Raw genomic sequence first — 22,777 nt, 5'->3', positions numbered from 1 at the left:
TGTACAGAGTGTGTCTGCAGGAGGGGACGTGTCCTCCTGATGTTGTACAGAGTGTGTCTACAGGAGGGGACGTGTCCTCCTGATGATGTACAGAGTGTGTCTACAGGAGGGGACGTGTCCTCCTGATCATGTACAGAGTGTGTCTACAGGAGGGGACGTGTCCTCCTGATGATGTACAGAGTGTGTCTACAGGAGGGGACGTGTCTTCCTGATGTAGTACAGAGTGTGTCTACAGGAGGGGACGTGTCCTCCTGATGTTGTACAGAGTGTGTCTGCAGGAGGGGACGTGTCCTCCTGATGATGTACAGAGTGTGTCTGCAGGAGGGGACGTGTCCTCCTGATGTTGTACAGAGTGTGTCTGCAGGAGGGGACGTGTCCTCCTGATGATGTACAGAGTGTCTACAGGAGGGGACGTATCCTCCTGATGATGTACAGAGTGTCTACAGGAGGGGACGTATCCTCCTGATGTTGTACAGAGTGTGTCTACAGGAGGGGACGTGTCCTCCTGATGTTGTACAGAGTGTGTCTACAGGAGGGGACGTGTCCTCCTGATGATGTACAGAGTGTCTACAGGAGGGGACGTGTCCTCCTAGTCTTGTACAGAGTGTGTCTGCAGGAGGGGACGTGTCCTCCTGATGATGTACAGAGTGTGTCTGCAGGAGGGGACGTGTCCTCCTGATGATGTACAGAGTGTGTCTGCAGGAGGGGAAGTGTCCTCCTGATGTTATACAGAGTGTGTCTGCAGGAGGGGACGTGTCCTCCTGATGTTGTACAGAGTGTGTCTGCAGGAGGGGAAGTGTCCTCCTGATGTTATACAGAGTGTGTCTGCAGGAGGGGACGTGTCCTCCTGATGTTGTACAGAGTGTGTCTGCAGGAGGGGACGTGTCCTCCTGATGATGTACAGAGTGTCTACAGGAGGGGACGTGTCTTCCTGATGTAGTACAGAGTGTGTCTACAGGAGGGGACGTGTCCTCCTGATGTTGTACAGAGTGTGTCTGCAGGAGGGGACGTGTCCTCCTGATGATGTACAGAGTGTGTCTGCAGGAGGGGACGTGTCCTCCTGATGTTGTACAGAGTGTGTCTGCAGGAGGGGACGTGTCCTCCTGATGATGTACAGAGTGTCTACAGGAGGGGACGTGTCCTCCTGATGATGTACAGAGTGTCTACAGGAGGGGACGTGTCCTCCTAGTCTTGTACAGAGTGTGTCTGCAGGAGGGGACGTGTCCTCCTGATGATGTACAGAGTGTGTCTGCAGGAGGGGACGTGTCCTCCTGATGATGTACAGAGTGTGTCTGCAGGAGGGGACGTGTCCTCCTGATGATGTACAGAGTGTGTCTGCAGGAGGGGAAGTGTCCTCCTGATGTTATACAGAGTGTGTCTGCAGGAGGGGACGTGTCCTCCTGATGTTGTACAGAGTGTGTCTGCAGGAGGGGAAGTGTCCTCCTGATGTTATACAGAGTGTGTCTGCAGGAGGGGACGTGTCCTCCTGATGTTGTACAGAGTGTGTCTGCAGGAGGGGACATGTCCTCCTGATGATGTACAGAGTGTCTACAGGAGGGGACGTGTCCTCCTGATGTTGTACAGAGTGTGTCTGCAGGAGGGGACGTGTCCTCCTGATGATGTACAGAGTGTCTACAGGAGGGGACGTGTCTTCCTGATGTAGTACAGAGTGTGTCTGCAGGAGGGGACGTGTCCTCCTGATGATGTACAGAGTGTGTCTGCGGGAGGGGACGTGTCCTCCTGATGATGTACAGAGTGTGTCTGCAGGAGGGGACGTGTCCTCCTGATGATGTACAGAGTGTGTCTGCAGGAGGGGACGTGTCCTCCTGATGATGTACAGAGTGTGTCTGCAGGAGGGGACGTGTCCTCCTGATGATGTACAGAGTGTGTCTGCAGGAGGGGACGTGTCCTGATGATGTTGTTTATCTGCCACAGGAAGAAAGAAGTTTGTTCAGAAGTCTTGCACAGCAGCTTTAAGAAGGTTTCGTCAGCAACATGGAAGGGACGTCTTTCAATTCCTACTTTGGTCGGAGATCGCAGGTCCGTTTTTAAGACCTTAAATAAATCTGAGCACCGATACAAACACTAAGCTCCACCCTGACTGAACCCCCGAGCTAAAGACCTGAAGATCTGAGAAGTTATGACCCACAGACAGAAGAGAAGATATGTGGCATGATGACTGTCTCTTAGAAAGAGCTGAACGACGTAGATTTCGGACAATAATCAAAGCTTAAACTAATTGTGACCTTAAGTCTTTAAAAAAATAGAGTATTCTTGGAGCAGCATCTATTGGCCATTAGAGGAAGTGCATCCTAAAAGTCACTGTGATGTCACCCAATGGTTTGTGGATTGTGGTTTTGAAGCTTCATGTTTGGCATTTGGTTGCCGACATCTTGATTTTGGCATTGACTTCACATTTCAGAGCTTGAGGTTTCCACCTGAACTTCTCTCCCTGGTCACCTCGCCTGGTTCATCACCTGGTTAAAAGCTAAATCTGTGAGCAACTATGGTTCCCCCCCTCAGCCGTCCTCATCGTGACCAGCCTGGCGCTGATGGACGCCTACCTGGTGGAGCAGAATCTGGGTCCCAAGAGGATGGACGTGTGAGTCATGGTGCTGGCAGGCAACGCGTGTTTCCTCATCGTGCTTCGATATGTTGCCTTCTGGGCCGGGTCGTAGGTGCACACAGCCAGGTGAGGCTACGCCATGATCCTCTGGTTCTTCTACATCTTCATCCTGGAGATCAAGGTTTGCTTTGTGTATCAGAACTACAAGTCTCAGGAAGTGAATGTAGACGCAGAGGTGATGGATGCCGGTGTGTCTAGGGCGGCGCTGACTCTGCTGCTGTCTGTCTGCATGCCCATCGTGTTCATAACACTGGCAGCTATAGATCATTTGGAGTATTTATGGCCGCATAAGAAGAAAGAGGAGATAAGGAGTCGTCTCTTCTGGGTGGTGGTTGACCTGCTGGACGTTGTTGATGTTCAGGCCAACCTGTGGGAGCTTCAGAGGGAAGGGCTCCCCCTGTGGGTGGAGGGTCTGATGTTCTTCTACTGCTACATCCTGATGCTGGTGCTGCCCTGCGTCTCCCTAAGCAAGATCAGCATGCAGGGCGTGAACATCGTCCCACACAAAATTATGCTCTACCCCATCCTCAGTCTGGCCACCATCAACATCATCACCCTCCTGATTCGTGGGGGGAACCTACTGATTTATGGGGACATCCACGTGTCTGCGATCATGATGGGAAAGAACGTGATCGCTATCATTGTGAAGAGCTGCAGTCTGGTGCAGTACAGGAGACAGCAGCCGGCTTCTCCTGCAGATCGAGGAGCAGACCTGCAGAAGACCTCTCCGGCCGACGTTCAGATATCCAGCACACAGCCGGTGGTGCTGCCCAGAGTCGTGGTCAAGGACTTCACCACCATACCGGAGGAGGAGGAGGAGAGTGGTGACACGTGAGCACACATGATCAGGAGCCATCTACAGGATCACAATGAGAACCTTTCTCATGAATTTTCTAATATTTGTGACTTTCTGGCGGTTAAAGGATAACTTCAGTATTTTTCAACCTATTTTTCTTGGTCTGCATTTAGGTTCGGACATATTGCGTCCATGGACACCTGCGGACGTGCAATCTGTCCCAATCACACTACAGTTCAGCGTACGTAGGACTGCCGTAACACGTACTTGCCTGTCTTTGCTTTCCTTTAAAGAAGAATTGTATAAATGTGGGTAGCGGCCGTAACGTCGGATCCTCAGCTAGAGGTGCATACACCACCATGTGGACTGTGGAAGTCCAGAGAGTGGAACGATACTGGAGCTCAGGTGCGCTTGCTAAGTGTAGAGGCTGCCTGGTCAAACATTTTGGGCTGCACGCAGACTATGCCTGGACTATGGATGGATTGGGAGAAGTGGACGCAGCATTGGATGCTGAGCCTCGTTCATTCCTGTGAAAGCTGCTCAGCGCCGAATTAATCCGAAATAAAATTACTCAGATCTTCCGCCGTTCTTCAGCATCTATGAGGCCACAGAGCAGGCGCACTTGTGTTTTCCTTAAGCCCCGCCTCCCAGCCGCTCCGCCTCAGTCACATCACTGGAGGGAAATAACTCTGGATTCGACTATTAGCGCATTTTATCACTTTTAGGAAGTTATGATTTAAATAAGGGCTTCAAGTGTTCCTACTGGGAAAACATAAATCCTCTGATCTACAGACGATTTCCAATGTGAGTCAACGGGAATCTCTCTGGGCCCTCGGCGTCACGTGACCGACCTGGAAATTGTAATTTCACGGGCCTCTTCCCGGGGGGGGGGATGACGACATTTACATCCCGAGGTCCGAAGCTGACGTGGAAAGTATTAATCGGACTTTAGATGAAAAGGTGATATTACAGCACAAACACATTTGTCCTGAGTGACGGCATCAGAGAGTGAAACATGAACGAGCTGCAGAGGAGACAAAACTTCAGGTCAGGAAGTTAAACGTGACGCAGAGATTTAATATCTCTGATATTCATTGCTTCATATTATTACTACTACTAATACTACTAGTATTACTATTATTACTATTATTACTAATACTACTATTACTAATAATAATAATACTACTATTACTATCATTACTACTACTAATACTACTAGTATTACTATTATTACTAATACTACTATTACTACTATTACTAATAATAATAATAATACTATTACTACTACTACTAATAATACTACTATTACTATTATTACTAATACTACTATTACTACGAATACTACTACTACTACTATTACTATTATTACTACTACTACTATTACTATTATTACTAATACTACTATTACTACTTCTAATACTAATACTAATACTACTATTACTATTATTACTACTACTACTATTACTACAAATACTACTACTACTATTATTACTAATACTACTATTACTATTACTACTAATAATACTACTACTACTACTACTACTACTATTATTACTACTACTATTATTACTAATACTACTACTACTACTACTATGATTACTAATACTACTATTACTACTAATACTACTATTACTATTACTACTAATACTACTACTACTACTACTATTATTACTACTACTATTATTACTAATACTACTACTACTACTACTATGATTACTAATACTACTATTACTACTAATACTACTCTTACTACTAATACTATTATTACTAATACTACTATTACTACTAATACTACTACTACTACTACTACTACTATTATTACTACTACTACTATTACTATTATTACTAATACTACTAATACTATTATTAATACTACTAATACTAATACTATTACTACTAATACGACTATTACTTCTCATACTAATACTACTACTACTACTACTACTACTACTTTTACTATTATTACTACTACTATTATTACTACTACTACTACTATTACTATTATTACTAATACTACTAATACTATTATTAATACTACTAATACTAATACTATTACTACTAATACGACTATTACTTCTCATACTAATACTACTACTACTACTACTACTACTACTACTACTACTATTATTACTACTACTATTATTACTAATACTACTACTACTACTACTACTATGATTACTAATACTACTATTACTACTAATACTACTATTACTATTACTACTAATAATACTACTACTACTACTATTATTACTACTACTATTATTACTAATACTACTACTACTACTACTATGATTACTAATACTACTATTACTACTAATACTACTCTTACTACTAATACTATTATTACTAATACTACTATTACTACTAATACTACTACTACTACTACTACTATTATTACTACTACTACTACTACTATTACTATTATTACTAATACTACTAATACTATTATTAATACTACTAATACTAATACTATTACTACTAATACGACTATTACTTCTAATACTAATACTACTACTACTACGAGTATTACTATTATTACTATTACTTCTAATACTACTATTACTATTATTACTACTACTATTACTATTATTACTACTACTACTATTACTTCTAATACTAATACTACTACTACTACTACTACTACTACTACTACGAGTATTACTATTATTACTACTACTACTACTATTACTATTATTACTACTACTACTATTACTTCTAATACTAATACCACTACTACTACTACTAGTATTACTATTATTACTATTACTTCTAATACTACTATTACTACTAATACTATTACTACTAATACTAATACTACTACTATTACTGTTATTACTAATACGACTAATACTATTATTAATACTACTATTACTTCTAATACTACTATTACTACTAATACTATTACTACTAATACTAGTACTATTACTATTATTACTAATACTACGATTACTACTAATACTACACTATTACTACTAATACTATTATTACTAATACTACTCTTACTACTAATACTATTACTACTATTACTATTATTACTAATACTATTATTAATACTACTAATACTAATACTAATACTATTACTACTAATACTATGATTACTACTAATACTACTACTACTACTACTACTACTACTACTACTACTTTTACTAATACTACTGCTATCTGATACATTATTTGTTATTATTTTACTTTTATGTTACTAATCTGAATTTTCAATATATAATATTTGTGCAGTAAAAAGTATTTAATATTTCCCTCTGAATTGCAGTGTAGTAGAACTATATATTTCTATGTTGTATTCATTTTATATTTGAATGTATTTTTAATATTTAGGTTGTTTGAATGTTTGCTCTTGTTTTGAGATGTTATTTCTCTCACTGTGTTCATGTTGCATCATTTCAAACCAAAGCACATTCCGTGAGTGAAAACCTATAAAATACAATAAAACATGTTTTATCTACAGCGGATGTTTCTCCCCCCCTCCGGACTGACTCTGGATCAGCTCTCGTGCATCCAGCCCCGCCCCGCTCACTTCCAGCCCGCACCACAGCGACCTGCCGCCGGAGAGGCGACGATGGCGGCTGCGGACAGAGGAAGAGTCCGGGGGAGCGCCGCTCTCCCTCCGGCAGCCCCGGACCTCATCCCCGGGTCCGGGGCTGCCGGAGGGGAGCCTGACGGCCGCGCCCCGGTTCCGATGAACCTGTTTGCGACCTGGGAGATCGACCGGTCCTCTCCGAGCTGCGTGCCCAGGTAAGAGGATTAGTGTTCGGCCGGAGAGATGCGTCTGAACGCCGGGAGAGGAGCTCCATGACTAGTGTGTGTTTGTGTGTTTGCGTGTGCGTGTGTGTGTGTGTGTGTGTTTGTTAAATCTCACACTCCTATATTGATCCTAGGCATTATAATGCCTCATGTACATATTAAACACTTGTAATATAAACTTGTGTTGATGTGAGTCATGAAGTGGAGAAGCTTCATGCTGATATCTGTTAGTTACATGTATGACCCTGTTCACCTGTAGTGTGTACAACATGTATGACCCTGTTCACCTGTAGTGTGTACAACATGTATGACTCTGTTCACCTGTAGTGTGTACAACATGTATGACCCTGTTCACCTGTAGTGTGTACAACATGTATGACCCTGTTCACCTGTAGTGTGTACAACATGTATGACTCTGTTCACCTGTAGTGTGTACAACATGTATGACCCTGTTCACCTGTAGTGTGTACAACATGTATGACTCTGTTCACCTGTAGTGTGTACAACATGTATGACCCTGTTCACCTGTAGTGTGTACAACATGTATGACCCTGTTCACCTGTAGTGTGTACAACCTGACCTGTAGTGTGTACAACATGTATGACTCTGTTCACCTGTAGTGTGTACAACATGTATGACTCTGTTCACCTGTAGTGTGTACAACATGTATGAATGTTACAATACATATCTTTAAAGGACCTTTTCTCTAAAGGAGCTTTTTCTCACACTCTTCAGCAGAAATCTCCACTTCAGTAGCACTTACATACACCAAACTTTCCACTTTCATCCTCTCTATAAGTAAAAGTACTGAATACTTGTCAGTACTTGCAGAATATTATGTTATTCTGTTTTTATCACTAATTGATACACAACATAACATAATTTTAATGCAGTTCATCAATATGGAGCCAACTTCATTTTACTGATGATTTTACAGTTATATATAATCTATATACATACATTATGAATTTTACAATATATATATTTTATATATATATTTTATATATAATATATATACATATATATATTATATATACACCTGTCTGTTTACGGGCAGATTAGCAGCAGTGTCACCATACGGGGGCTAACGAGCTCGACCAATCACAGTTAATCCTCTTAAACGGTCGTGTTAACAGCAAGCTGTTGGTCCACAGCAAAGATTACAGCCAAGGGGTAAATACATCAAAACCAGAATATCACCGAGGCCAACAGTGCATTCAGGTGCTCCTCCGACGTTCCCATGTCCTGAGTTGGAAAGTCGTTCTTCTTCATCTATGTCAGGGGTGTCAAAGTCAAATGGACGGAGGGCCAAATAAAAAATTTAGCTACAAGCCGAGGGCCGGACTGTTCGAATGTTCATTGAAAAATTTTTAAATGACGCATATAGTCTAGTGAACCTAATTGAACCTACTGAAAACCTAACAAATATATTCCAATATGATCAGATAAATAAAGCAATATTTTCTTATGGCTCTGTCAGTAATCTTTAATTTTCAACAGACACAAAAGACAAATTTCCTTTATATAAAAATCCCCATAACATGAACATTAAATGAAAGAAACCGGTATTCAAGGCACCATCAGTAGCCTATATTTTCTATTTTAGCAAAAGTGGGCTAAATTTACTTCAAAGAAAAAAACAATAATAGCAATTTTCTATCATCCACTCAACTGAAATATTTTTAAAATATAATTGGATTGAAATACAATAAAATAAAGTGCAAAAATCTATTAATCAAAAACAACACTTTGTTTAAGGAGAAGTAACATGCAGTGAAAACAAATATTAAACTTTAACTTTTAAACTTGAACTGAGTAAAAACTCTAAATATGTGATTGCACAGTAATGTTCACTTGTTTGAGGTTGAGGGTGATACTTGGTGGTGTCCCATCTTTTCCACAAGTTCATCAATGTTCGGGGTAAGGCTCTGAGCTGAGGAAATCCTCAGAATTGAGTGGAGGTGTTCAGCAGTAAGTCGACTTCTGTGTGATGTTTTGTTCAGGTTCATCAAAGAAAACAGTTGTTCACACAGGTATGTGCTGCCAAACATAGACAACGTTTGAGCAGCCTGGATGCGCAGCTGGGGCATTGTGTCGGGGAGGAAACGGGCGAACTCCGCAGCACCCACTGCCGCATATTTTGCCCTCAGTGCATCATTGCATTGGAGGTCAATCAACTCCATTTGGAGGTTTGGTGGTGAGCTTTCCACGTCAACAGCAAATGGGTTACCGAGCAGTTCCAACCTGCTTTTTTGTGCTTCAAAGTCAGCAAATCGGCGTCGAAAGTCAGCGGCAAGCATACCTATTTTATCAGCCAACTGTGCGCTCATATTCTTGTTTTTGTCCGCGTGTTTCGTTTCATAATGTCGTCTCAGATTATACTCTTTCAGTACCGCCACACTTTCTCCACACAGAAGACACACAGGTTTTCCAGCTACCTCCGTGAACATATACTCCGACTCCCACCTTGTTTGAAACCCCCGGTTCTCAGTGTCCACCTTCCGTTTTGCCATTTTTGATGGGTATCTGAAAGTTAATTTTACTGTGATGCTGACGACTGCTGTGCCAATAAATATTGAAATGAAGCAGCCTACTGCTCGGTGCGTCACCGTTGCATTGTGGGAAATGTAGTATTGGTGCGTGTAAAAGATCTGCGGGCTGCGGGCCGGTTCTAATAATAAATCAAGATCATCCCAGGGGCCGTAAAAAACCTTCTCGCGGGCCGGATGTGGCCCGCGGGCCTTGACTCTGACATATGTGATCTATGTGTTCACAAGCTTTAAGTCGTGATGTGGAAACAACATGGACGCTACAAAGAGTTTTATTTACAACGCGTTCATATCTGTTCCGAACTTGAGGAGGCGTTCAGGTGAATTCACCCAGTCGACAATGAATTATTCAGATTATTCCAGACTCACCAACCCAAACACATAACGTCCTTTGCCAGAGGTGTTGATTCTTATAATGTTTTATTGTGTTCATTGTATTCTTCTGCATAAGAAGGATTTTCAGGTTTAGATTTAGGTGTTGGTAGTTTTCTGAGTCTCTTGGCGTTCCTCATGGATTGATCTTAGGACCACTTCTCTTCTGTGTCTGAGCTAAAGGAAGATATTAACAAGCTCGACTCGTTCTCTTATATTGAAGAATAAATCTGTTATACTACATTTGTATTATCAATAAATTATGCGTCCGTCACAATGTCCCACTTCCTGTCTGTGGCTCATTGGTTTTCTCAAATATTAGCAGGTGTCGTTCGGTTAAGCGACTAGATGTTTAAATATCTAAACAACTTATTAAGTATGTGGCTCTCTTTTAATATATTTCAGAAAAACCTTCATCTGAAAATGTATCGTACATAACAAAGTATTTCAAAGATTTTAAGAATAAATGCTGAATATCTTCAGGAAAAAGTTGTAATTTTATGAAAGTAACATCGTCAGAATTAAGTTACAGTCAATGTTACGAGGTTGGTGCTTCTGGATATGAAAGTGTGTGTTTTAGCTTTTGCTGTTAACATTTAATGATTTTTTTTAAAAATTTCAACAAATGAACATTGTTGTGTCCAGAAGATAAACCCTAAAGACCAGCAGGTCAAAGTTTTCACTTAATAAATATCTCCATTTACCAGATGGATTGGCACAACATTTAGTACAAACAGACGAATCACATGAGTGGAATTTAAGACAACAGTCCCCTGCAACCAGCTGTGTAGAAGGCGGACTGAAACACAACACAAACACTTTGTAGTCCCTTTGTGTCTCTTTGTAATAAGTGTAATAACGAGAGTGTAATAGCGAGAATGTAATAGCGAGAGTGTAATAATGAGAGTGTAATAACGAAAGTGTAATAACGAGTGTAGTAACGAGACTAATAGCGAGAGTGTCATAACGAGAGTGTAATAACGAGAGTGTATAACAAGAGTTTATAACGAGACTGTGATTGCGAGAGTGTAATAGCGAGAGTGTAATAACGAGACTAATAGCGAGAGTGTAATAACGAGAGTGTATAACAAGAGTTTATAACGAGACTGTGATTGCGAGAGTGTAATAGCGAGAGTGTATAACGAGAGTGTAATAACGAAAGTGTAATAACGAGAGTGTAATAACGAAAGTGTAATAGCGAGAGTGTAATAACGAAAGTGTAATAACGAGAGTGTAATAACGAAAGTGTAATAGCGAGAGTGTAATAACGAAAGTGTAATAATGAGAGTGTAATGGCGAGAGTGTATAACGAGAGTGTAATAGCGAGATTGTAATAACGAGAGTGTATAACGAGAGTGTATAACGAGAGTGTAATAACGAGAGTGTAATAGCGAGAGTGTATAGTGAGAGTGTAATAACGAGAGTGTATAAAGAGAGTGTAATAAAGAGAGTGTAATAACGAGAGTGTAATAGCGAGAGTGTAATAGCGAGAGTGTATAGTGAGAGTGTAATATCGAGAGTGTATAAAGAGAGTGTAATAACGAAAGTGTAATAGCGAGAGTGTAATAACGAAAGTGTAATAACGAGAGTGTAATGGCGAGAGTGTATAACGAGAGTGTAATAGCGAGATTGTAATAACGAGAGTGTATAACGAGAGTGTATAACGAGAGTGTATAAAGAGAGTGTAATAGCGAGAGTGTATAGTGAGAGTGTAATATCGAGAGTGTATGAAGAGAGTGTAATAGCGAGAGTGTATAGTGAGAGTGTAATAGCGAGAGTGTAATAACGAGAGTGTAATAACGAGAGTGCGAGAGTGTAATAGCGAGAGTGTATAGTGAGAGTGTATAAAGAGAGTGTAATAGCGAGAGTGTAATAGTGAGAGTGTAATAGCGAGAGTGTATAGTGAGAGTGTAATATCGAGAGTGTATAAAGAGAGTGTAATATCGAGAGTGTAATAGCGAGAGTGTATAGTGAGAGTGTAATATCGAGAGTGTATAAAGAGAGTGTAATAGCGAGAGTGTAATAGCGAGAGTGTAATAGCGAGAGTGTATAGTGAGAGTGTAATAGCGAGAGTGTAATAACGAGAGTGTAATAACGAGAGTGCGAGAGTGTAATAGCGAGAGTGTATAGTGAGAGTGTATAAAGAGAGTGTAATATCGAGAGTGTAATAGCGAGAGTGTAATAGCGAGAGTGTAATAGCGAGAGTGTATAGTGAGAGTGTAATATCGAGAGTGTATAAAGAGAGTGTAATAGCGAGAGTGTATAGTGAGAGTGTAATATCGAGAGTGTAATAACGAGAGTGCGAGAGTGTAATAGCGAGAGTGTATAGTGAGAGTGTAATATCGAGAGTGTATAAAGAGAGTGTAATATCGAGAGTGTAATAGCGAGAGTGTAATAGCGAGAGTGTAATAACGAGAGTGTATAACTACGCTGATAAGAGGTTTGTTGTCTCCAGGCTGTGCAGTCTGACTCTGAAGAGGCTGAGGGTTTTAAAGGAGCTGGACAAAGAGCTCTGCTCCGTTGTGATCGCTATTAAGATCCAGGTGAGGAGAAGCAGGAACATAAGTCAGCAGGATGTCTTGTTTCCCGTGTTGCCTGTCAGTATCTGCTCTGGTTGAAAAATACCTATTTTTACTTTCTGTTTTCTGCACGAGTCTGACCTGATTTATGTAAATGATGCTGCTGCAGATTATAGAAGAACTGAGTTTATTCGTAATTATTTCTTTAAAGGTATAATACTCCTGCTGAACAACACGAGTACATATCAGAAACGTTTGTTACAAGATTATTTTCTGCAATAATCCAGAATGTAATGAAACATCCTGTCAGTGGAACTAGAGATGCCTTCAGGGTCGCACACAGAAACACGTCCCTGCAGTGCTCTGTATTCCACCGGTTGACATCCTTCATCACATTACTGAAGATCTGATCCCGTGTCCGTCTTCATGTTCGTCTCTCAGGGTTCGAAGCGGACTTTGAGATCTAACGAGTACCTTCTCCCTCCGGACGGCCTGATTGAGACGGACCTGGAGCTCACCTTCTCACTGCAGGTCACACATTGTTATCTTTAACCCGCTGGCTGTTTTCAGTTAACTTCACTGCTTTTATTTCTGCCCTGATGGAAAGTTTTGTCTGTTTGTTTTAGTATCCTCACTTCCTGAAGCGGGATGTGAACCGTCTGCATGTGATGCTGCAGAGGAGGAAGAGGTACAAGAACCGGACCATCCTGGGCTACAAAACCCTCGCAGTGGGCGTCATCAACATGTCCGAGGTATAAGCGGCCGTCCCCGACACACAGTCCTGAACGTCTGGATAACTATTTACATTCCTCGCTGTCGATCACTGAACCAGATTATTTTTATTTTGTTGGTCTGGTATCAGATTTATCAACATGAATTCAATCTTTTCACTCAGACATAAAATCTATTTGATCAATAATATCATTTTGTATTTTCACTTCCTGTGCAGACAGAAAGTTAAAATACAAAAATACGGAGTCAGAACATACTCACTAACAAAAAATAAATATAACGTTAACATTTTAAAATCTTAACTTGTATTCTGTATTATGTCACACTGTAACACGTGAATGATTCTTTATGTAGTGACAGCATCGTGTGTGTGTGTGTGTGTCCCAGGTGATGCAGCTTCCGACAGACGGAGCCCACATCCTCGGTCTCCATGGCAACCTGAAGGACTCCTCGCCTCGTGTGGTGGAGCTGAGCGTCCAATCGCTAAGCAGCCAGCCAATCGAGCAGGAGGACACAAGTGGTCACCACGGCAACAAGAGCAAGGCCTCAGGTGAGGAGAGCAGCGGCCGGCGTAAACGCGACACATACGGGACAAATCATGTGGCCCCAGGGGGGGGAGGAGGGGGGGGGCTAACTCTCTTTATCTGTCACTTCCTGTTGAACTCCCACCTCCTCACTGATCAGAGGAACAGAAACTCGTCCTGATGAAGTGAAGTAAACATTTGTTTACAAAGTGTTACACAACTCCTGCAGAATAATACAGTCTGTCACTATAGACTACTAAAGACACATGACTGCTTCTTCTTACCTTTAGTGCTCTGCACACTATAAAGTACGTCCTGCTGCAGTGTCCAGACAACTGGGGCAAACTGCTGCGTCACAACAAACCTTGAACTTTGACCCTCTTGCTCATATATCCTCAGTGCAAAGGATTGTGGGTCACAGTGCTGGATGCAGCACATCCTGGTATTTCTAGGAAACTGCATTTAACATACTTTATATCAGGACAAACTAAATCTTTTTTCTGCTATACTGAATATCGAGATAGTGTGCGTAGTGGAACGCACCCCTGGACACAACAACGTCTAACGGGAGCTCCACGTGAGGTTTGGATCTCAATTCTGTCCGTGTCCGACATTCACCTGACAACACAAAGCTCTGTCATCGTGAATGAAACTACAATATTTACCTGCTGCTTGAATAATAACAATCCAATAATATAACATGTACAAATGTTTGTGTACTTTTACAGTTTACATTTAACACTTGAGTACGTTTTGTATTGCAGGACTTGTGTTATTGACTTATGTATTTATCTTTAAGTAACATAAAGTCCGCTGCGGTATTTAGAGACTGAACTTCGGGTGTTTGTGTGTTTGCGGCAGACCGCTCTCCTGACATGGAGAACTACTGGGAGGACGATGACGACAGCTTCTCCTCCGAACAGGAAGGAAGTGATGATGCCGTCCCGCCTCAGGTGATTGACAGCTCAGCACACCTGTCAGTCAGGGCTGTACCGATACATCGATTTAATATCAAAGATCCAATATCAAAGTTAAAACATTGATACAAATCTTCATCTTTAAGATGCGCCTTTATTTTGAAATGATAACCTAATGTTTAGCATGTAACCAAAATGCTAACAATAAATGAGTAAATGAATGTTGTAAATGCTAATGTTCATGTTGTCATGTTAGCATAAAAACATAAAAACATTTCATTGATACATTAGACTTAAATGTTGATATGTTAGCATGTTTCTATAAGAGTTTGTTGGCACATTTCCTCTTGTTGCTCCTCAGGACTTGTATGATGATGACGACGACGTCCAGGGAAAGACGAAGAAGACTCGCAGGACAATGATCCGAACAGCCTCCCTGACGCAGGTGAGGACCAATCAGAGCCGCTGATTCACAAAACACTGATTATATAGGACGCCACTCAGGTGCTCCTCGTCCTTCTTCTGACTTCGGTGTGTTCATCAACAAAGATGTTTTGTATTTTATTGCTCAGAACTTTTAAACCACACGTTGAAACACTTTTCCCAGTCGGAACTTATTTTTACGATTATTCCGACATCCCATGAATGCAGCACAGGTGCCCTATCTCGCATGTTTCAGTAAGTGTAACATCATTCGTGTAACCGCGATGTGGTTCAGACCCGATGTGACGTGTTCTTCCTCGCGCTGCATCAGACTGAAACACGAGCTGCTGGTGTTCTGTGGTAGTTCACACAGATCAATAATGTTTGACCACAAACTGTACAAACATCTTTTACCTGCTTCTCACTTTTCTTCTTTCTTTCTTCAGCAACCGAACTTCAAACAGAAGTTTGTGGCTCTGCTGAGAAGATTCAAAGTGACCGATGAGGTTTGTTCTCAACGCCGTGTTTCAGGTTGATTTACACTAAGAGGTCAAACAGGAAACAGCAACATACTCTTTGACTGTCAACACCGTTAGTTCAGCTCCTCCAGATGAAAGTGACATCATCCCTATTTTAGTGAATCTCAGTTCTCTCTAGTTAACAGTTACAGTATATATCTGTAGGGCTTTTATTGTGAAAGGTAAGAAGGAAGTGGTCTGGACTACGGAGGAGTCGCTTTGACGCGACAAACGTTCATCACGACCTGATGGTTGGTTCTTTATTTACGGGAGAAACTAGGAGAAATCAGACTTCTCTGAAATGCTGCAAAATCCAGATAAGAAATAATGGTGGAAATGTTACTCGTCACATTTGTTCTTAATTAAATAAAAACATGCACACACACACACACGTGTATGAAAAAGTAAAGTTCTTAGATTATTAGATGTTCAGATTGACACCACTGTCATGTGATCCGTTAAATATGAAGCTACAACCAACAGCTGGTTAGCCTAGCTTAGCATAAAGACTGGAAACAGCTAGCCCGGCTCCTCTTAAATGGTTTAACCCGCACACACACGCGTCCTATACTCTTAAATTTAATGCACAAATGTGGGAATTCTCATCTAACTTTTCCTTACGCAGGAAAATAAGATTTTCTCAAAATGTTGAACTATTCCCTGCAGCAAATCCTTGAAAAGTCATAACATTATGAATCTAAACAAAAGGCTTTAATCGGTATTCAAATGTCTTGAATGCATCTTTCAAAGACGCGGGACACTTAATATTGCGTACAGTTATAATTATAATAATCTGTGTGACGCTGGAGCAACAACATCTTAATAACCTTCAGTTAATATCACTTCACGTACTGCACGTGTAACTCTGGGCTGATCCGCTGCAGGTTCTGGACTCAGACCCGGTGGGTCGCAGTCAGGAGGCCGAGGAGGACCTGGACCTGCTGTACGACAGTCTGGAGATTTACAACCCGAGCGACAGCGGCCCTGAGCTGGACGACAACGACAGCATCCTGAGCACGCCCAAACCCAAACTAAGGTCAGACTGCAGACACACGGCAGTTGTCCAACATCCACATTCCTTTATATTAAAGACAAATAAATCAAATCAAATCAAATTTATTTGTATAGCCCAATATCACAAATTATACAAAATGGAAGAAACCTCAGGGAGAGACTGAGGAGGGATCCCTCTCCCAGGACGGACAGACGTGCAATAGATGTTGTGTGTACAGGATAAACAACATAGTACAAATACAACATTTGACAGAAATTATGTTGTGTTGGAAAAAAAAGAAATAGAAAGTATGGATGAATCCAGGAAAATGTCAAAAAGGCTTCCCGGTGTCCAGCAGGACCAGGTCAGCAGGCACTGTCACGATTCATGATCCTGACGTAAACTTTATCAGTGGCAACCTGCCACATGAGAGACAGACACTCTGGGGATGATACCCCGGATGGTGAGTTAGTAACATACATTTACATAAATGCATACAGATAGAGAGGGAGAAGAAGAGAGGGAGGGGAGGAGAGAGGAAGAGAAGGAGAGCAGGGAGGTGTCCCCCGGCAGTCTAAGCCTATAGCAACATAACTAGGGGCTGATCCAGGGCAAACCTGAGCCAGCCCTAACTATAAGCTTTATCAAAAAGGAAAGTCTTTAGCCTGCTCTTAAATGTGGAGAGGGTGTCTGCCTCCCGAACACAAACTGGAAGCTGGTTCCATGGGAGAGGAGCTTGATAGCTGAAGGCTCTGGCTCCCATTGTACTCTTAGAGACTCTAGGAACCACAAGTAACCCTGCAGTCTGGGAGCGTAATGCTCTAGTTGGTTTATAAGGTACTATGAGATCTTTAAGATATGCTGGAGCCTGACCATTAATTGATTTGTAAGTCAGGAGAAGGATTTTGAATTCTATTCTGTATTTTACCGGGAGCCAGTGCAGAGCAGCTAATACAGGAGTAATATGATCCCGTTTCCTTGTTCTTGTCAATACACGTGCCGCTGCATTTTGGATCAACTGAAGAGTCTTAAGAGACTTTTTGGGACAACCTGATAACAAAGAGTTGCAGTAATCCAACCTTGAAGTAACAAATGCATGGACTAGTTTCTCTGCATCATTTTGAGACAGGATGTTATTTTTGCAATGTTACGTAGATGAAAGAAGGCAGTCCTTGAGATTTGTTTTATGTGGGAGTTAAACGACAGATCTTGATCAAAGATGACGCCAAGATTCCTTACGGTGGTGCTGGAGGCCAAGTTAATGTCATCCAGAGCTTCTATGTCATTAGAAAATGCGTTTCGGAGGCGTTTAGGGCCAAGTATAATAACTTCAGTTTTGTCTGTGTTTAACATCAAGAAGTTGCTAGACATCCAAGTTTTTACGTCCTTAAGGCTTGAAGTTTAGCCAATTGATTGGTTTCGTCTGGTTTAATTGATAGATATAATTGGGTATCATCTGCATAACAATGAAAGTTTATAGAGTGGTTCCTTATAATATTGCCCAAAGGAAGCATATATAAGGTGAATAGAATCGGTCCAAGTACAGAACCCTGCGGAACTCCAAGACTGACTTTGGCTGTCATGGAGGATTTATCGTTAACAAGTACAAACTGAGATCGCTCAGATAAATAGGACTTGAACCAGCTTAGTGCGGTTCCTTTTATGCCAACACAATGTTCCAGTCTCTGTAGTAGAATGTCCTGATCAACAGTGTGGAAAGCAGCACTGAGGTCTAACAAGACAAGAACAGAGACAAGTCCTTTGTCTGATGCCAATAGAAGGTCATTGGTAACTTTCACCAGTGCCGTCTCTGTGCTATGATGAAGTCTAAATCCAGATTGAAAAACCTCAAATAAACTATTATTATGTAAAAAGTCACACAACTGTTTTGCGACTGCTTTCTCGAGGATCTCAGCGAGAAAGGGAAGGTTAGATATCGGCCTATAGTTGGCTAAAACCTCTGGATCAAGACTAGGCTTTTTAAGAAGTGGTTTTATTAAAGCTACTTTAAAGGATTTTGGTACGTAGCCAGATAATAAAGACAGGTTGATCATATTTAATAACGAAGTGTTAATTAAGGGTAAAACTTCTTTAAACAGTTTAGTTGGAATCGGGTCTAAAAGACAGGTTGATGGTTTAGACGATGAGATTGTTGAAGTTAGTTGGTTAAGGTTGATTGGAGTAAAACAGTCTAGATATATTTCAGGAGTTACAGATGTTTTTAAAATTCCAACAGTTGAAGTTAAGTCATTACCAATTGAGGTCAGGAGGAGATTAATTTTGTCTCTAATAATTATAATTTTATGGTTAAAGAAGCTCATGAAGTCGTCACTACTGAGAGATATAGGAACAGAAGGCTCTGTAGAGCTGTGGCTCTCTGTCAGCCTCAGTGCTGAACAGAAACCTGGGGTTGTTCTTATGTTCTTCTGTTAAGGAAGAGTAATAAGCTGCTCTGGCATTACGGAGAGCCTTCTTATACGTTTTAAGATGATCTAACCAGACTACACGAGATTCTTCCAGTTTAGTGGAACGCCATTTACTTTCAAGATTTCTCGACTTTTGTTTTAGTTTGTGGATTTGTAAATTAAGCCGGAGCTTTCTTTTTCTGTTTCATGATCTTCTTCTTTAGAGGAGCGACAGAGTCGAGTGTTATTCGCAGTGAGGCTGCAGCGCTATCAACAAGATGATTAATTTGTGAGGGACTAAAGTTAGCATTGGAGTCCTCCGTTATATTGATATTGAGTCCTGGTATTGAATTAAGTGCTGATGGAATCACTTCCTTAAATTTAGTCACAGCACTTTCAGATAAACATCGAGCGTAGGATGTTCTGCCTGCTGGCTTGTAGTCCAGTAACAGGACTTCAGAAGTTATTAAAATGGTCTGATAAAAGAGGATTATGTGGACACACTAATAAACTTTCAATTTCAACACCATATCCCAGAACAAGGTCCAGAGTGTGGTTTAAACATGTACATTCTGACTGAACCCAATTGAATCTAATATTGAGATAAATGCATTATTAATGCTCACTATCAACATCCACATGAATATTAAAGTCACCTACAATAATCACTTTATCTGTTTTAAGGACTAAACTTGATAAAAGTTCTGAGAGTTCAGATAGAACTTCAGAATACGGACCAGGAGGGCGGTACACAGTAACTAATAAAACTGGCTTTATTGTTTCCATGTTGGGTTTGAGAGCGTAAGAACAAGGCTTTCAAAAGAGTTATAGTTTAGTTTAGGCTTAGGATTGATCAAGAGGTTTGAGTCAAATATGGCCGCAACTCCACCTCCTCGGCCAGTACCTCGAGGAATGTGAGTATTAATATGACCAGGTGGAGCGGATTCATTTAGACTGACATATTCTTCATGTCTCAGGTTTCAGTGAGACAAAATAAATCAATCTTATTATCTGATATTAAATCATTTACCAATCCAGCTTTCGTTGATAAAGATCTGATGTTTAAGAGCCCACATTTAATTTAATATATTATATTTAAAATAATATCTCGCACAGCGCAGACCTGCGTCAAGATCAGTGCTGCCTTCAGGCTCCTCTGATAGTCCATCTCCTCAGTAGTGAAGTCATTCCTCCAACTTCATTGTGACAATTTCACAAATAAATCTAACAGGATAAAATGATGATGTGGGGACATTGTGGACAGACAGGGATGTAAACTGCAACTTGACTGGTTGTGAAATACTGAAGTTACCCTTTAAAACTGGATGTGGACTCACAGCTCATGTTGGGAACACTAAACCTGCTGTTGTTGTTGTAAAGAAGCCTCACCGCTGGTGTCTAACCAACAGGCCTTTCTTTGACGGGATTTCTCATTCGATCTCTCAGACTGATATTGGGAGTCAGAGGGGCCAACATGGAGAAGAAACTGCAGCTGTGAGTAGCTGATACAGACTGAGCGAGTATTAAACTGGTACTAATAACGTGATGATACTTTAGAGAATTAAAACTCAGACTTTGAATGTATCTATTCCTTAAAATCTTTTTGGTGTATTCTGTATGTTTTACTGAATATGTTGATTCTAATGTTAAAACTTGAACTGTGAACAGTGTGTAACTGCTCTCTGCTGGTCAGAGTGTGTAACTGCTCTCTGCAGGTCAGAGTGTGTAACTGCTCTCTGCAGGTCAGAGTGTGTAACTGCTCTCTGCTGGTCAGACTGTGTAACTGCTCTCTGCTGGTCAGACTGTGTAACTGCTCTCTGCAGGTCAGACTGTGTAACTGCTCTCTGCAGGTCAGAGTGTGTAACTGCTCTCTGCAGGTCAGAGTGTGTAACTGCTCTCTGCTGGTCAGACTGTGTAACTGCTCTCTGCAGGTCAGAGTGTGTAACTGCTCTCTGCAGGTCAGAGTGTGTAACTGCTCTCTGCTGGTCAGACTGTGTAACTGCTCTCTGCAGGTCAGAGTGTGTAACTGCTCTCTGCAGGTCAGAGTGTGTAACTGCTCTCTGCTGGTCAGAGTGTGTAACTGCTCTCTGCTGGTCAGAGTGTGTAACTGCTCTCTGCTGGTCAGAGTGTGTAACTGCTCTCTGCTGGTCAGACTGTGTAACTGCTCTCTGTAGGTCAGTGTGTAACTGCTCTCTGCTGGTCAGACTGTGTAACTGCTCTCTGTAGGTCAGTGTGTAACTGCTCTCTGTAGGTCAGTGTGTAACTGCTCTCTGCTGGTCAGAATGTGTAACAGCTCTCTGTTGGTCAGAATGTGTAACTGCCCTCAACTTGTTGTTAACAGGATGCAGAGCTGCAGTCTCCAGGGAGTCCTGGAGCTCAGGGGCCCAGATTCCCTGATGAGTGTAAAGGAGATAAGGCCGGCCCCGGGGTGAGTGTGCACACAGACACAAACACGGCACAGATATGTAAAAACAAACACAAGTTTTAAATGTGAGGAACATAAAAAACCTCATGAATATCCTGTAATCAGATTGAATTATTTCATGTGTTGGAGTAACTATAATCATTATATTAATAAATAAGTACTTTTGGTCCATTGATCTCAGTTAAGACTATAAACATGCTGCTCTTCTTTTTGAGTTTCCTGTAACACCAGGACTGAGCTGTCTCTGCTCAGCTGCAGGAGAGACATCTGGACGTCACTTCTTTTTGCTCTTAACATAAAATTAATAGAACATTTAAGAGAATGTTACTGAATGTACACACACACACACACACACCCACTCTCCTTCTTCTTCTCTCCACAGGAAGTTCAGGATGAGGCAGGACCGGCTGCCAAGCTCTGTAAAACTGAATCCCACATGTCACCGAGGTACACACACACACACACACACACACACACACACACACACACACACACACACACACACACACACACCAGTGTATGTTTGTGCAGACTAAAACACGGCTGTGTTTCCTCCTCGTCGCTCCTCAATGGAAATTCAGAAATTTTGCAAGTTGAAGTCGACTGAATTTAGTTTTCTTTAGTTGACAAATTTCACCTCACTTAAGTTAACACATGGTAGATAAATTCCTCACGCTCTTCTGGATTGGATTAAGGGTTTGGCACTAATGGAAGGAGATGGAGATTGTGTCTGTCTGCTCTCTCTGCAGTAAGACAGGAAGTCAGCTCTCTCGCCATCCTTGGAGTGCCGCCATGAAGGACAGACAGAACTCTAGAGGGACAGACAGAACCAGCAGCGTCGACAGTGAGACGTCGTCTGACTACAGGATACCTCCTCCACAGGTGAGACAGACAGACAGATACATGTTGTACACACTACAGGTGAACAGGGTCATACATGTTGTACACACTACAGGTGAACAGAGTCATACATGTTGTACACACTACAGGTGAACAGAGTCATACATGTTGTACACACTACAGGTGAACAGAGTCATACATGTTGTACACACTACAGGTGAACAGAGTCATACATGTTGTACACACTACAGGTGAACAGGGTCATACATGTTGTACACACTACAGGTGAACAGAGTCATACATGTTGTACACACTACAGGTGAACAGAGTCATACATGTTGTACACACTACAGGTGAACAGGGTCAAACATGTAACTA

General features: G+C 41.4%; 1 protein-coding gene and 1 pseudogene across 7 annotated transcripts in view; both read left to right on the top strand.

The window, feature by feature from the left end:
* Positions 1-1,995: 1,995 nt before the first annotated feature.
* LOC115006174 (transmembrane protein 121-like) lies at positions 1,996-3,461 on the top strand (annotated as a pseudogene).
* A 3,530-nt stretch (positions 3,462-6,991) lies between these two features.
* The window catches only part of LOC115006189 (phosphofurin acidic cluster sorting protein 1-like), a 28,210-nt gene continuing 12,424 nt past the window's right edge, over positions 6,992-22,777 (top strand). For 5 of the 7 annotated variants that reach the window (XR_003832035.1, XR_003832034.1, XR_003832037.1 and 2 more), the window contains exons 1-13: positions 6,992-7,172; positions 12,558-12,645; positions 13,063-13,152; positions 13,248-13,373; positions 13,741-13,903; positions 14,739-14,830; positions 15,156-15,239; positions 15,664-15,723; positions 16,620-16,771; positions 20,544-20,628; positions 21,476-21,562; positions 21,942-22,006; positions 22,309-22,441. Coding sequence is in view for 3 of the 7 variants with exons in the window: in XM_029428289.1 (XP_029284149.1) it covers positions 6,997-7,172; positions 12,558-12,645; positions 13,063-13,152; positions 13,248-13,373; positions 13,741-13,903; positions 14,739-14,830; positions 15,156-15,239; positions 15,664-15,723; positions 16,620-16,771; positions 20,544-20,628; positions 21,476-21,562; positions 21,942-22,006; positions 22,309-22,441 (1,401 nt within the window). In the remaining 4 variants the exon portion in view is untranslated. Of the gene's footprint in view, positions 7,173-12,557; positions 12,646-13,062; positions 13,374-13,740; positions 13,904-14,738; positions 14,831-15,155; positions 15,240-15,663; positions 15,724-16,619; positions 16,772-20,543; positions 20,629-21,475; positions 21,563-21,941; positions 22,007-22,308; positions 22,442-22,777 lie in introns of all 7 variants that reach the window. The other 2 variants (XM_029428290.1, XM_029428292.1) reach the window with 2 other exon arrangements.

This window comes from Cottoperca gobio, unplaced genomic scaffold, assembly GCF_900634415.1.
Source record: "Cottoperca gobio unplaced genomic scaffold, fCotGob3.1 fCotGob3_64arrow_ctg1, whole genome shotgun sequence".
In the NCBI taxonomy this organism is placed as follows: Eukaryota; Metazoa; Chordata; class Actinopteri; order Perciformes; family Bovichtidae; genus Cottoperca; species Cottoperca gobio.
This window is presented reverse-complemented; position numbering and strand designations above follow the sequence as displayed.